General features: G+C 50.2%; 1 protein-coding gene across 5 annotated transcripts in view; it reads right to left on the reverse strand.

Moving 5' to 3' along the window:
- WDR59 (WD repeat domain 59) overlaps positions 1-10,912 on the reverse strand; it is a 56,094-nt gene extending 45,182 nt beyond the window's left edge. For 4 of the 5 annotated variants that reach the window (XR_008311269.1, XM_053271113.1, XM_053271112.1 and 1 more), the window contains exons 1-2: positions 10,823-10,912; positions 4,268-4,317 (exon numbers count right to left, since the gene is read on the reverse strand). Coding sequence is in view for 4 of the 5 variants with exons in the window: in XM_053271113.1 (XP_053127088.1) it covers positions 4,268-4,317; positions 10,823-10,876 (104 nt within the window). In the remaining variant the exon portion in view is untranslated. The remainder of the gene's footprint in view (positions 1-4,267; positions 4,318-10,822) is intronic. The other variant, XM_053271114.1, reaches the window with a different exon arrangement.
- Positions 10,913-14,013: the final 3,101 nt, after the last annotated feature.

Raw genomic sequence — 14,013 nt, forward strand, 5'->3', positions numbered from 1 at the left:
GAGGCAAAATGTGTGGGGGGTGGGGCAGAAGATCTGGATGGGGACCATGGCAGAAGCCAAGCCCCTCTCTCCGTGGTCCATAACTGCACAGATGCAATTTATTATTATTATTATTATTATTATTATTTTTACATTTATATCCCGCTCTTCCTCCAAGGAGCCCAGAGCGGTGTACTACATACTTAGGTTTCTCTTTCACAACCACCCTGTGAAGTAGGCGAGGCTGAGAGAGAAGTGACTGGCCCAGAGTCACCCCGCTAGTCTCATGGCTGAACGGGGATTTGAACTCGGGTCTCCCCGGTCCTAGTCCAGCACTCTAGCCACTACACCACGCTGGCTCACCATTTACCATTTAAAGAAATTTACCATTTAAAGAAAGGGGGTGGAATGCTGAGGACTGCGTGTTTGACATATAGATACATGGTCACCTGCTCTCCCTCCTAGGAGGAGAAAGAGCAGAGCAGCACTGGGGCAGGGGTACCCTAACAACCACTCTGTGAGGAGAGCTGATCTTGTGGAGCGGGAACTGCCCCCTTTGCGAAACAGAGTCTGCCTTGGTTTGCATCTGGATGGGAGACTACATGTGAGTGCTGCAAGATATTCCTCGTAGGGGGTGGGACCAGAGCTCAGTGGAAGAGTATCTGCTTGCATGCAGGAAGTTCCAGGTTCAACCCCTGGCAGCCTCTCCAGGTAGGGCGGGGAGAGCCACCGCCAGTCAGTGTGGACAAAACTGAGTTAACTGGACCAAGGGTCGGACTCCGTAGAAGGCAGCTTACTCCGCTCCTATGAGGTCTCCAGGGGAGTTTCACCAAGCAGAAAGTGGACTCTGGGCCTCCCTCCACTGATTTTCCAGTCTAAACCACGGAAGGTTAAGACGAAGGCCACACATATCTAAAAAGAGCCAAGAATAAGAGGGCTGGGTGGCATTAGCTTGGCTTCTGCAAAAAGCTGCTGCAGCAGCAAAGTCCTGCATGACACCTCAGCGGCCGGGCCAATGTCGGACGTGCCAGCTCGACCTCAGGCTTGTGGCTGGCCGGGCTCACACAAGGGGGCCGATGAAGGCGCTGGCTGAGAGCACTCGAAGGGGACGCTGCCAAAGCTTGAGGACACCAAGCCCACATGGTGCCTGCCACTGCACCAGAGAGAGAAACTGGACACACCGACAAGGGACGGCGCTTCCTAGGAGCTCAGTGACCATCGCAGAATGTCCTGCGGGGTGGGGGGAGACTGCATCCAAAATCCCTCTGTAGGGCAGGAGTGTACTTGGCGCTCACAAACAGCAGATGAGGATGCACACCTCTGTCTGGGCTGATCAGGGAGGGATAACATGGTTGAATGCTTACATACAAAATATATTTCCTGCACAGAGAAAACCAGGATGTCAGGGAGGAGGGTTCCAACCGAGCTTTCTTCCCGACACTCGTTTTCTTTCTTCAAAGATTTGGGGGAGGGAGAGCAGGCATATTCAATCAGGCAAGCCCTCGCCTGCAGTCCAGAAACAGATTAAGCCCTCCTCTGTGGCTGTAAGGACCAGGTCAAAATTTAGACCCTTGTCTGGCTTGTGATTCTAGAGGTTATTTTCTTGTCATGATGCGATTTTGTCACCTAAAATTTTGCTTAATCGATACTTCATCTGAACGAGCTTTGATGTGGCAGAAGCAGGTACTGACTATGCATGGGATACTCCTGATAACAAGTTTTCCTTGAGACGACAAGCAAGCACTGGATTCCACCACAAGGAGGAGCATTCAAATGAAATTATCCCAAAGGTCACCTTGCAGGAACCTTGTCCCATTAAAAACTAACTTGACAGGGGGACTGAAGTAGTCCTCAATCCAGGTGGTAAAGCCTGCCTAAAGCCCCCAGCCCCCCACAGACTTAATTGTTAGATTAGTTAGAGACTGATTCAGAGACAACCCCGGGGGCAGGAGAACGTGCATTTCTGCACCCAAGAAAAGCTCAATCCTGCTACCTGAATCAATCCAGCCAATTAGCCTACTTTTTGCTTCATGTACCATTTTTACTATTTTGCATTGTTTATTCTGATTTTGCTGGTCACAGGAAGGAGCAAGTAGCAATTCCGGTTACTGAAGCATTGCTCCCGATAACAAGAAATCTCTAGCAATCCCCCGCACTGGCTTTGGATTTCACTATCCATGAGTTAGAATGAATCTAACTAATTCATTCGCCTCACACTTTTTAAGCACGCCTTTGCAAACACAAGGGCTAGAGAGAGAAAATTAAGGGAATGCGGATATTCTCGGAACACTAAATCCTGCACACAAGTCCCAAATTCTTTAGCTTTTCTGCTCTTCCATGAAATGGCAGCAGAATTGCATAGCTCTGCCCTATGGGGTCAAGATCTGCCCTGTGGGGAGAGACTGCAGAAGAGCAACCCAGATGCAAACAGGACATCCAAAATATGCAGCCGAGGTGGACTAGAAGGCAAGGCAGGGCTGGCACCAATCCTGATCCTCCACCATGTGTGTGGGGGGGGGGGGGACCTGCATACCATGATTATTACAGACTACTATTATCCAAGATTATTACCCAACCACTTTCAGGTGTCAGGAAAAAAGCATGCACGTAGGGCTTTGGAAAACACACATCCAAGGACATCAGGTAATCAGATCAACAGAAGCAGAAGGTCACTGAAGGCTGAACAATGCTGAATACATGCAAGGCAAGATTAGCGATAAGACAGATAACGGCTGCAAGCATCAGCAGGATGGGATGACGTGAAAGAGCCAGGCGTGCCCACCAAAAGTCAACACCTCTTGATTTTGGATTTGAGCAGTGGGCCTCGCTTCAGTGCCAACCTTGTCAAAGCCCTGCTCTAGGCAATCCACTCACATCCTAGATTTTCAAAAGAAAGCATCCACAAGAAAAGTTAGAAAAGCTACCACAGGTTCAGGACAGAGGCAAGGAAGCATCTCTTCATTCAATGCGTAATGATCATATGGCATTCACGGCCAAGCGATGGAAAGGAGAGCTGGTCTTGTGTGGCAGAGAACATGAGTTGCCACCTTTGCTAAGCAGGGCCTACTCTGGCTTACATTTGGATGGGCGGCTACACATGAGCACTGAAAGGTATTCCCCTGAGGGGGTGGGGCCGTAGCTCAGTGATAAAGCATCTGCATGCACACAGAAGGTCCCCGGTCCACTCCCTGGCAGCAACTCCAGGGAGGGCCAGGAAAGACCCCTGCCTCAAACCTTGGAGAACCGCTGCCAGTCAGTGTAGACAACACTGAGCTAGATGGACCAAGGGCCTGACTCAGTAGGAGGCAGCTTCCTATGAAGCAGGTGACACTAGACTGGATGGCTTTTTAAAAAAGATCCAGGGCTTCTCAAGCTTGGCTCTCCAGAGGTTGCTGGACAACAACTCCCATGGCTGGGGAGGGCGAGGATTGTAGGACAGGCCTCATTGGCAGCTTTAGGCTATGACAGGGGGACCCTCATGTTCAGAGGCCACCCAGCAGAAGGTGTTGAGGACCAAACACGGAGACAGCTGCTGCCTTGCAGCCTGGCTTGTGGGCTTCCCAGAAGAAGCATCTGACCGGCCACTCTTGGAAACGAGGGATGTGCACGGAACCACGGAGACGCAGTCCGGCGCCAGCGGGGGGGTCTCCCTCCACTTTTTCGGAAATGTTTTTGGGGTGGCAGCGTTCCTCCCTGCCGCCCCTGCCCCCATTGTTGGCCGGAAATACCGGAAGTAGCAATTGCATGTGCGCCTGTCGCTGCCGCGTGTCTGCCCGCCGCACGCTGCATGCACACGCAATGTGCAACGTGCGGCAGGCAGACACACGGCAGCGACCAGCACATGCGCGATTGCTACTTCTGGTATTTCCAGCCAACAAGGGGGGCAGGGACGGCAGGGAGGAACGCTCCCACCCCAAAAACATTTCGGGGGAAGGAGCGGCGGGAGGGGTAAGTGCAAAACGCCCCCCACCGCCCTTAAAGAACCACGCCCCCCGGCACCAGACCGGGCCACATTCAAACCGGTTTGGAGGCCTCTATAATGGCCCCCGGACCGGTTCGTGCACATCCCTATTGGAAACAGGGTGCTGGGCTAGATGGACTCGGCATCTTATTCAACAGGGGCCCTGCCGATGCTTCAGCACTCCCCTGCCCCACTGAGAGTGTAACGCAGAACCTCTGCACCAGTCTCCGAAGGGGCTCCCGCCTGCCCTCCACATCGACCTCCAAGGACCCGCTTGGCAGCTGCCAGCCTTGGCTGCAATTCTATCCCCAAGGTTTTGGCACTCACCCAGAGAGCACGGCATGCTGTCCAAGACAGTCCACAGACATCGCTGTTGCCTGCAAAAGAGGAGAGAGAAAGAAGCCCCTTCCCATCAGTTCAGCTGGACAAGAGAGGCAGCAACGCAGCAACACACACACAACTCATCGCACACAACAGCCAGGCTTGGCATTTTGATGCCGGGCTGCAGAAATTTGACTTTCCAGCAGAGGCTAGCCTAGGGAAAAAAGGGGGGGCGTTCCCCCCCCCCCAGGCCTTCACATCTCTATGCTAGACTACAACTCCCATCATTTCTATGGGCCAGTGTGGTTGGGGATGATGGGAGAGGAGAGCTGGCCTTGTGGTCGCAAGCATGACTTGTCCCCTTAGCTAAGCACGGTCCACCCTGGTTGCATATGAAAGGGAGACTAGAAGTGTGAGCACTGGAAGATCTTCCCCTCAGGGGATGGAGCCGCCACTCTGGGAAGAGCAGGAGGTTCCAAGTTCCCTCCCTGGCAGCATCTCCAATGAGATAGGGCTGGCAGAGAGACTCCTGCCTGCAACCTTGGAGAAGCCGCTGCCAGTCTGTGAAGATAATGCTGAGCTCAATAGACCAATGGCCTGACTCAGCATATGGCAGCTTCCTATATTCCTATGAGTTGTAGCCCAGAAACAGCTGGAGGACCAAAGTGGAGCAGCCTTCTTTTGATGGAAGCAAGAAATCACTCAGAGTCAGTCTGACAGAGGCAAAAGGTGCTTGTTTAAAAACACAATGGAATTAAGGGAAGAGCTGATTTGGAAGCAGAGGGAAGAAACTCAGACCTGCCAATTCCCAAACCATCAGTTATTTAGATTTGCAGACCTTGATCATGCCTCTCCTTAGTTGTCTTTTTTCCTAAAGTAAAAAGCCCCAGGTAGCCTTATGCTGATGGGGGTCTCAGCTATCGGTGACAGAGGAGAGGGGTCTTGGGGTCATGGTGGACAGCTCGTTGAAAGGGTTGACTCAGAGTGCGGCAGCTGTGAAAAAGGCAAATTCCATGCTCTGAATTGTTAAGAAAGGAGTTGAAAATAAAACTGCTAGCAATATAAATGCCCATATACAAATCTATGGTGTGGCTACATTTAGAGTACTGTGCACAGTTCCAGTCACTATATCTCAACTGGGAAAGGAGGGCAACCAAGGGCCTCGGGCATCTTCCTGTGGGCTTCTCAGAGGCATCTGGTGAGCCACTGTGTGAAACAGGATGCTGGACTGCATGGGCTTTGGGCCTGATCCAGCAGGGCTGTTCTTATGGGGACTGCTCCCAAAGGCACAGACAGACTGAGTGCGCAGTGCAGGCCAACTGCTTCAATAACACCCCAGATAGTGGCATATTGCATCACATCAGCCAGCCTCGGGATCAAACACAACACCAGAAGAGCCAGTGATGGATTAGAAGAGGATGAAAGCCTGCCTTGCAGCCCCTCCCTGCTGGGCTGAATAGGTCAGTAGGTAAACACAACAGCTGCTGGAAGGTGGGGGTGTGGGGGTGTGTGCGTGTGCGCGGACAAGGGAGAGATGAGCTCAAGTTAGGAAGAAGAAATTCCAGCATCCAAAAAAGCCTCCAGGACTTGGCCTTCTGGGAAGCATTTCTCATTACCTCGGAAGACCTGCTAGAGCCAAACAACAGGATCCCCTCTGAGTGGGTCCTTCAGGCACCCGTAATTGCTCAGTTCCTGCTGTGTTTCAGAGGAATCTGGAGCCATAGCTACAGACTGTGTTCCAGGAGCTCTGGGGAAATCATCAAATCTGTTGCAAATTCCTCTCAAGAGCCACCTCCACACAGTCTAGGATTACATCTGTTTTTGGAGAGACCTAACAGGCTCTCTGCAAGCTTTTTAGAAGCTTTTTAGAAAGCAGAGTTCCAACTGTCAGCCGATGTCTCTCTCGGCCACTGACCAGGTCTGCTCTGGCCAAGTTTGTTGAGCCGCAACACAACAAGCAGGTGGGAGCACTAGTCAGAGTTCCCAAGGATCCGTAAGAATCCAGATCCTATGGCAATCCTCATGTTGCATTTTGGACATGGAGGCCCAGACAAGAAAGAGCATTTGCGCAGCTTGGGGGTGTTGCTGGACCCAGCTCTGCTTTTGAATGTTCAGGTGGAGGTGGTGGCCAGGGGTGCCTTTGCACAGCTTCAGCTAGTGTGCCAGCTGTGGCCCTTTCTCGAGAAGGGCTGCCCTTGAAGAATATTTGGAAACTTCTGTTGGTGCAGAATGCAGCTGCCAGGGTTCTTTCTGGAACTGCTCACTTGGAGCAGGACACCTATTTTGAAAGAGCTGCACTGGCTGATAATTTGTTTCCAGATCCAATTCAAGGTGCTGGTTATTACCTTAATGGTTATTACCTGCATACCTGAAGGATCACCTGCACCCAAGGGTTTCTGCTCACTCAACAAGATCGCCGGGGGGCCTTTGCTCCATGTGCCGACATTGAGAGAGGCTAAATTGTCATACACACCATGCAGTTCTGTGCTTTGCCCAGCACTGGAGGAGAGGACTCCTTTAAGGGAAACTGAGCTCTCTTGAGTCCCTACACCACCTGGGAAGGCGTACACAGAGTGCTGCAAAGCATAGCCCTTCCCAGTGCTTTCCTCCTAGAGCTCTTAAGAGAGAGCTCCATCTCTCTTAAAGGGGCTCTCCCAGCACTGGAAAAAGTGCAGTACTAATGCAGAAGTCAGCACAGTAGGAAACAGCTTGAAGGGTCTGTTTGTTTTTTGCCAAAGTGGCCCTCACTTGAAAAACAGCAAAGATCATTGTCCTAGATTCTGCTTCTTGGTACTTTGAGCATGATGAATGGTTGGGAATGGAGGTCAATCTTCCTTTCAAGAGCTTTATGTCATCTGCCATTGGGACACTTTACATTTATCCACTCCATGGCTTTCTGCATGATCCTCCTCTTTATTGAGATTGTTCTGCATATTTATCCCAGATGAAGAATGCCTGGAACTGGGGTGACCTTAGGCATTTGCCAGCGTGGCATAGCTTATAGAGCATTGGACAAGGACCGGAAAGACTGGAATTCAAATCCCCATTCAGCCATGAAGCTCACTGGGTAACTCTGGGCCAATCATGTATCTCTCAGCCTAACCTACCTCACAGGGTAGTTGTGAGGATAAACATTACCATGTACATCACTCTGGGCTCTTTGGAGGATGAGCGAGATATAAATGTAAAATAAATAAATTTAAAAATCTAGATCGACAGGACACTCCATCAAATTTTTATTTTTTTAACACTACACCAAGGTATAGGTTGGAGGAAGAGCCTCCTGTATGCCACATTCCTATTTGCAGGAACTCAAAAGCTTCTAAGCATGAAAAGCAATGCGGCTTTTCAAGCCTGTATGATTCCAACTAGAGAGAGAAGGAGGGAAAATAATTTTTAGAATTATTGTGTCCCCATTTTAACTTTTAGAGATATGTTTTTTAAAAGGACACAAAAGTTCAGGATTTAGACCCCTTCCCAGTCTCTAGAAATTCAATCTGGGGGCGAGGGGGAGGGAGATACTCTCACACATGCAAGTCAGTGTGTTGATTGCTTCTGCAATTTTTAACATGCATTGTATTCATCTTCATCATCAGCCTTTACTAACAGTCAATAGACCTTCAAACCACATTGTATTATAGCCTTTATTTATTGCATTTCTGTACCATCTTTGAGCCTTGGCCTGGGAACCCAAGAAAGTTTACACAGAATTAAAGAATTTAGAGTTGGAAGGGATCTAGCAAATCTTCTAGACCACGCGCTTGCTCACTACAAGAATTTGCAACAGCTTCCCTGACAGATGCCCATCCAACCTCTATGTGAAAACCTCTTTTTTTATGTCTGCTCAGTTAATTTTAGATCCCGTTCAGATTGAATCAGGAAGGCCCCATTCCAAATACACATGCGCACACACTGCCTTGAAACTGCAGCCCAGAACAGCTGGTGACGAGAAGAGAAGGTGGGCTGGATGCTTGGAGAGAGGAGAGTTCCCAACAGGGAAGATTTATCTGGTGAAGCGAGAAGCAGGGCTTAAGCTTGTGTTAGGGGCATATCTGTTCTGCACTGGAAAGCAAGGCAGGTTCAGCAGTAGACCCAAGAGCTAGTCTTGTGGTAGCAAGCATGAATCATCTCCTTTACTAAGCAGGGTCTGCCCAGGTTTGCATCTGAATGGGAGGACGACTACCAGTGTTCCCTCTAAGGCAGAGGTGGGGAACTTTGGCCCTCCAACTGCTTTTGAACTACAACTCCCACCATCCCCAGCCACATGGCTGGGGATGATGGGAGTTGTAGTTCAAAAACAGCTGGAGGGCCAAGGTTCCCCACCCCTGCTCTAAGGCCTGCGGATGTGCATGCACTCACAAGATTTTTTATGACCACTCAGTTAATTTTAGATCCTGCTCAGGTTGAATCAGGAAGGTCCTACTCTGAATACATGTGCACCATGCCCTGCCTTGATTCTTCCGCCCAGTACAAAACTCATTCTGCACAGAGATGAAAACATTTAGAGAGAACACCAACGACTACATGTATGAGCACTGTAAGATAATTCCCCTTAGGGGATGGGGCCACTCTGGAAAGAGCACCTGCCTGCTTGCATGCAGAAGTTTCCCTCCCTGGCAGCATCTCCAAGACAGGGCTGAGACTCCTGCCTGCATCCTTGGAGAAGCTGCTGCCAGTCTGTGAAGACAATACTGAGCTAGATAGACCAATGGTCTGACTCAGTATATGGTAGCTTCCTATGTTCCTAAACTAGCCTGGTGTTCACTTCATCACAGATTCCCCAGGAGCATCTGCATATTTGGCCAACTCAATGATCCTATTATTTATTTACTGTTCTTCAGAAGAATTAAATGGCCTTGCACACTGAGTATGCATGCCAGAACTGGACATCCTTTTGCAGTGACCACACATTAAAAAGTGACGGACCTGTGTGGATCAAATTCCTCTGTTTGTTAGAGGGTTATAAAAACAGTAGCCACATCACAATCCAGTGCATGTTTCCCTCACATAGCATTGAGTCAAACCCTTTTGTTTTTATCAAACCCTTTCATTTTTAGTTTTTAACTGCTGCCCTTTTTGGTGCTCGGTTTGGGATGCTGTTTTAAACTGACAGGTCCTTAGGTAGTTTTATGTTACTATTGTATTGTATCGTATTGTATTGTATTGCTGTTTTAATTGGGAGTCACCTTGAGAGGCACTGGGCTTGAAGGCAGGAAAACAAACCTATTGAAAATACAATAATGACAATGATGCGAGAGCTGGACTTTGAAAAAGCAAGATAGAAAAAGTATGGATGCTTTTGAACCTTGATGCTGGAAAAGACTTTTGAGGAGACCATGGACAGCCAGGAAAACAAGCCAATGGATCCTAGAACAAATCAGAATTTTCACTCGAGGCACAAATGACCAGGCTCAAACTATCATACTTTGGACACATTGTGTGAAGACCCAGCTCCCTTGAGAAGCCCATAAAATGCTGGGGAAAGTTGAAGGAAAGAGGAGAAGAGGACAACCAGCAGCAAGGTGGATGGACTCAATGACGACAGCAATGAATGGACCACTGAGAGACCTGAAAGACCAAGTTGAAGGCAGAACATCCTGGAGAGAATCTATTTCGTTGCAGAGTTGGAGAAAGGAGTTGGGGAGGACATTGGAGGAAAGAGAAGAAGAGAACGACCAGCAGCAAGATGGATGGACTCAATGACGACAGCAATGAACGCCCCACTGAGAGACCTTCAAGGCCAAGTGGAAGACAGATCATCCTGCGGAGAATCTGTCTATGCGATTGCAAAGCTGGAGGAAAGAGTTGGAGAGGATGCTGGAGGAAAGAGAAGAAAGTTGGAGGAAAGAGAAGAAGAGGACGACCAGCAGCAAGATGGACGGACTGGATGACGACAGCAATGAATGGACCACTGAGAGACCTTCAAGGCCAAGTGGACGACAGATCTGCCTGGAGAGAATCTGTCTGTGTGGTCACTAAGAGTCAACGGCACTTAATTGATCAAATGATAGTGATAAATAGATGATGATGATGATGATGATGATATGATGACCACGACGACGCCAGGCAGGATGAAGATGAAGCTCAGCTGGGCCACAAGTCAGTCCTGACTAACCCACGGCTGCCCATCTAGTCTGGCTGCTTCCTCTTGTTTACTCTGGAGTCAGCTGCACTTAACCCGACACACCCTGCAGCCTCTCAGGGCACCGAAGCGGTGGCGGCAGCGGCCGCCCCCTCGACGTGAAGAGCACCAGAGGGACCCCTCCCCACGCGGGTGCTGCCCCATGGAGGACGGGTGGGGGGCAGGGCTGTCCTGGGCCGGTGCTGCCCCATGGAGGGCGGGTGGGGGGCAGGGCTGTCCTGGGCCAGCGACCCTGGGAGGGCGGCCTGCCCCCGCCCCCAGGAGCACCCGAGAGGCGGGTTCACTTTGGAGCCACCGGGGGTGGGAAGCGAGCACCCCCGTCGAAGTGAAAGGGGGGCAGCCCCACCCCGGCCCACGGGGCAACTAGGCCCCGAGCCCGCGTTGGCGCATGCGCCCCAGCCCAGGAAAGAGCCGGTTACCTGCGAGTCCCGGAACTCCACCACCACATTCTCGCTGCTCCAGCGCGCCGCCATCTTGGACTGCCCAGATTACGCACAGCCGCGTGGGGGGGGAAGGGCGTGGAGAGAAGGGCGCGTGCGCAGACTCAACCCACGCACGCGTGCGCGAGCGAGAGAGAGCGGGGCCTGCTGGGAGATGTAGTCCCACCAGAGCTGGTCTGGTGGTAGGATGGAATGGGAGGCTCCTGGTGCGAGTGAGCGCTGTAAGAAAGAGAGTCCCCCTCTCAGGGGCAGCGGCTTCTCCAAGGTTGCAGGCAGGAGGTTGTCCCAGCCCTAGCTGGAGACGCTGCCAGGAGCCTTCTGCATGCAAGCAGGCAGCTGCTGTAGAAGGCTCCTGGCAGAGTCTCCTGGTAGGGCTGGGAGAGACTTCTGCCTGCAACCTTGGAGAAGCCGCTGCCAGTCCGGGTAGGCAACGCTGAGCTAGAAGGACCCAGGGTCTGACTCAGTATATGGCAGCTTCCTAGGTTCCTAGTCCACTAGGCTGACACCAGGTATGGTCATGTAGACTAGGGGGTGTACTAAAATGTCCAGTTCAGTTTTTTTCCAGTCTCTGACCAGCAGTACAAAGTTAAAACTTTAAACATTAATAAGAATCCATCCTAAAGTATAACCACTGGTTAGCTATTAGAGCCTGTCTGATTCTCTTGGCCACCACACAAAATTTGGCTACATTATCTGTAATGTCAGAGTCAACAAGAATAATATATATTTTTTAAAAAACAAACTCATCTGAACGGCCTGGAATGTTTCTTAGTAAAGGAGTTATAAGAGAAACACTGCCTGCAGCCTTGGAGAAACCGCTGCCAGTCTGGGCGGACAATACTGAACCAGATGGACCAAGGGTCTGACTCAGTATAATAAAGCTTCCTATGTCCCTATGTAGTCTGAAGAGGCCAGGAGAGCCAGCTAATTGGGTGCTCTCTTTCGTTCACACCCTCAGTGGGACAATTCTTTCTTTCTCCAGCCATCCATCCATCACTTTTTCTTTCTTTCTTTCTTTCCTTTTCTTTCTTTTTTTCTTTCTTTCTCCATCCATCCATCCCTTACTCTTTCTTTCTCTATTTCTTTCCATCCGTCCATCACTTTTTCTTTCTTCCATTCTTTCTCTATGCAGTCATTACTTTCTCTCCCTCCCTCCTTCCATCTTTCTTTCTTTCCTTCTCCATCCATTTTTCTTTCTTTTGTTCTTTCTCTATCCAGTCATTACTATCCCTCCCTCCCTCCCTCCCTCCTTCCATCACTCTTTCTTTCTGTCTTTCTTAACGTTAATTATATTTAACACATGTAATACATGTTAAATTTATGTAACACATTCCAGATGGAATTCCTAAAACAATCCAAACGCAGTTAAGCAGCACCAGGAACTAAGAGGGTAAATAATCAACAACCAGGACAGCAATGTTAAAAAGCATCTAAAATGGTCTCCTGGGAAAAGGTAGGTTTTTAATCTATGTCAAAAATGTGCTAATTTTAATGTGTGCCTAAAGGGTGCTAAATGGTACCAGTTTCCACACAGAGTGGGAGCCAACACTAGGAAGGCCTAGTGTCACGTGACACTACCAACCGGCTCATCAGACGACGGCCAAATGGGCTAAAGGGCCCCTCCTAATATTTTCAATAATAGTAATAAATAAATAAATAATAAAATTGTTAATGATAAAATTAAACTTTATTTGTTAGCCACCCCATAACAAATTGTTCTCTGGGAGGCTTACAACAACACTACACAAAAGATACAAATTACAATGGAAAATGGACAATGAAAGGATTCCACCAGTCACCTGGACATGGAGGCTGTTTCCTGGGGACTCCAGGCCAGTCCTGGAAAGTCAGCAACGTTTGGGGCCTGGAGCTGCAATGCTTCCACTTACTTCTGAATCATCATGCTCCGATTCCCCACCCCCACCCCGGGGTGGCAGAGAGTGGGGAGCCTAAACTCCCGGCTTCCTGCATGCCAGGTGAGCTTCTAAACCAGCTCTTTATGAGCTCTTTATGTTTGTGCCATTGTATGTGTGTCAGTGGCTATTTTTAGAGTCCTCTTGGGCATGGACAGGAACCTGAAATAAGAGCCTTTGAAAAACAGACAAGAGGAGCATCACCTCTCTTCAAGGGTTGGGCAGAGCCAGGAGTGGCCCATTCATGAGGCCAAGTGAGACAGTTGCCTCAGGCGGCAGATTTTGGGGGCATCAGCAGGGTGGCAGAATACTATTGCCATTGGAGCAGCTCTTTGGGACTGACCTGACCCTGGCAAGCTTTGCAAGGAGCACCTCTCTCTCCCACTCCATGCAAAGTTTGCAAAAAGCCCCAGGAGAAAAGAGGAGGCTGCTGGCTAGGGATGTGCATGGAACCACCAGTGGCCAGTTCGACGGCGGTGTGGGTACCTTTAAGGAGCAGGGAGGGTGATCTTACCACCCCTACCCCTAACCCCCACGTTTCCCCTGCTGGCACTGTCTTTTAAAACGGCCCCACGGGGTGGCAGCGTACTTCCTTGCATGTTGGACCGGAAGTGACGTGCATGCACACCGTCCTTCAAACCAATTCGGAGATCCGAAACAGGGCCTCCCAACTGGTTCATGCACATCCCTACTGCTGGCCTCCTCCCTGCCTCCCCTGCCATCTTCAGAGCCTGCAAGAGCCATTTGAGCTGGCTCTCCCATATGGGGCACAGCAACATTTGGTGCCGTGTCTCAGGCACTGCAAAATCTTGGGCCACCCCCAGGCAGAAAACTTAGCAAGAAACTCTCCTTGTTCTCTCCATTGGGAGTTCCCAATGTTGGGTTCCCAGATTTTGCAGGACGGCAACTCCCATCTTTCCCAGCCACAGAGCATGGCTGGTGGGAGTTGTTGTCCAACAACATCTGGGGACCTCCAACGTCTGGGGACCTCCTGTTGAGGACCCTTGTACAATCCCCTGGAAATATGCCTTTTGTGCTTATTATTTTATTTTATCTTAACATTTATATCCTGCTCTCTCTCCAAGGAACAGTGTACATCAGTAGCAGCTGGTGAGGCCACTACGCTTGCCGCACCTGAACGCTGCTCAGAGAGGCAGCGTGCCACCCAGCACCCCCATGGAAGCCAGGTGAGTGATGGAGGCGATTCACCGCTGCAGGGGGTGCTGGGCAGCACACTGCTTCTCCGAGCAGCGTTCA

The sequence above is a fragment of the Hemicordylus capensis genome, chromosome 9 (assembly GCF_027244095.1).
Source record: "Hemicordylus capensis ecotype Gifberg chromosome 9, rHemCap1.1.pri, whole genome shotgun sequence".
Lineage (NCBI taxonomy): Eukaryota > Metazoa > Chordata > Lepidosauria > Squamata > Cordylidae > Hemicordylus > Hemicordylus capensis.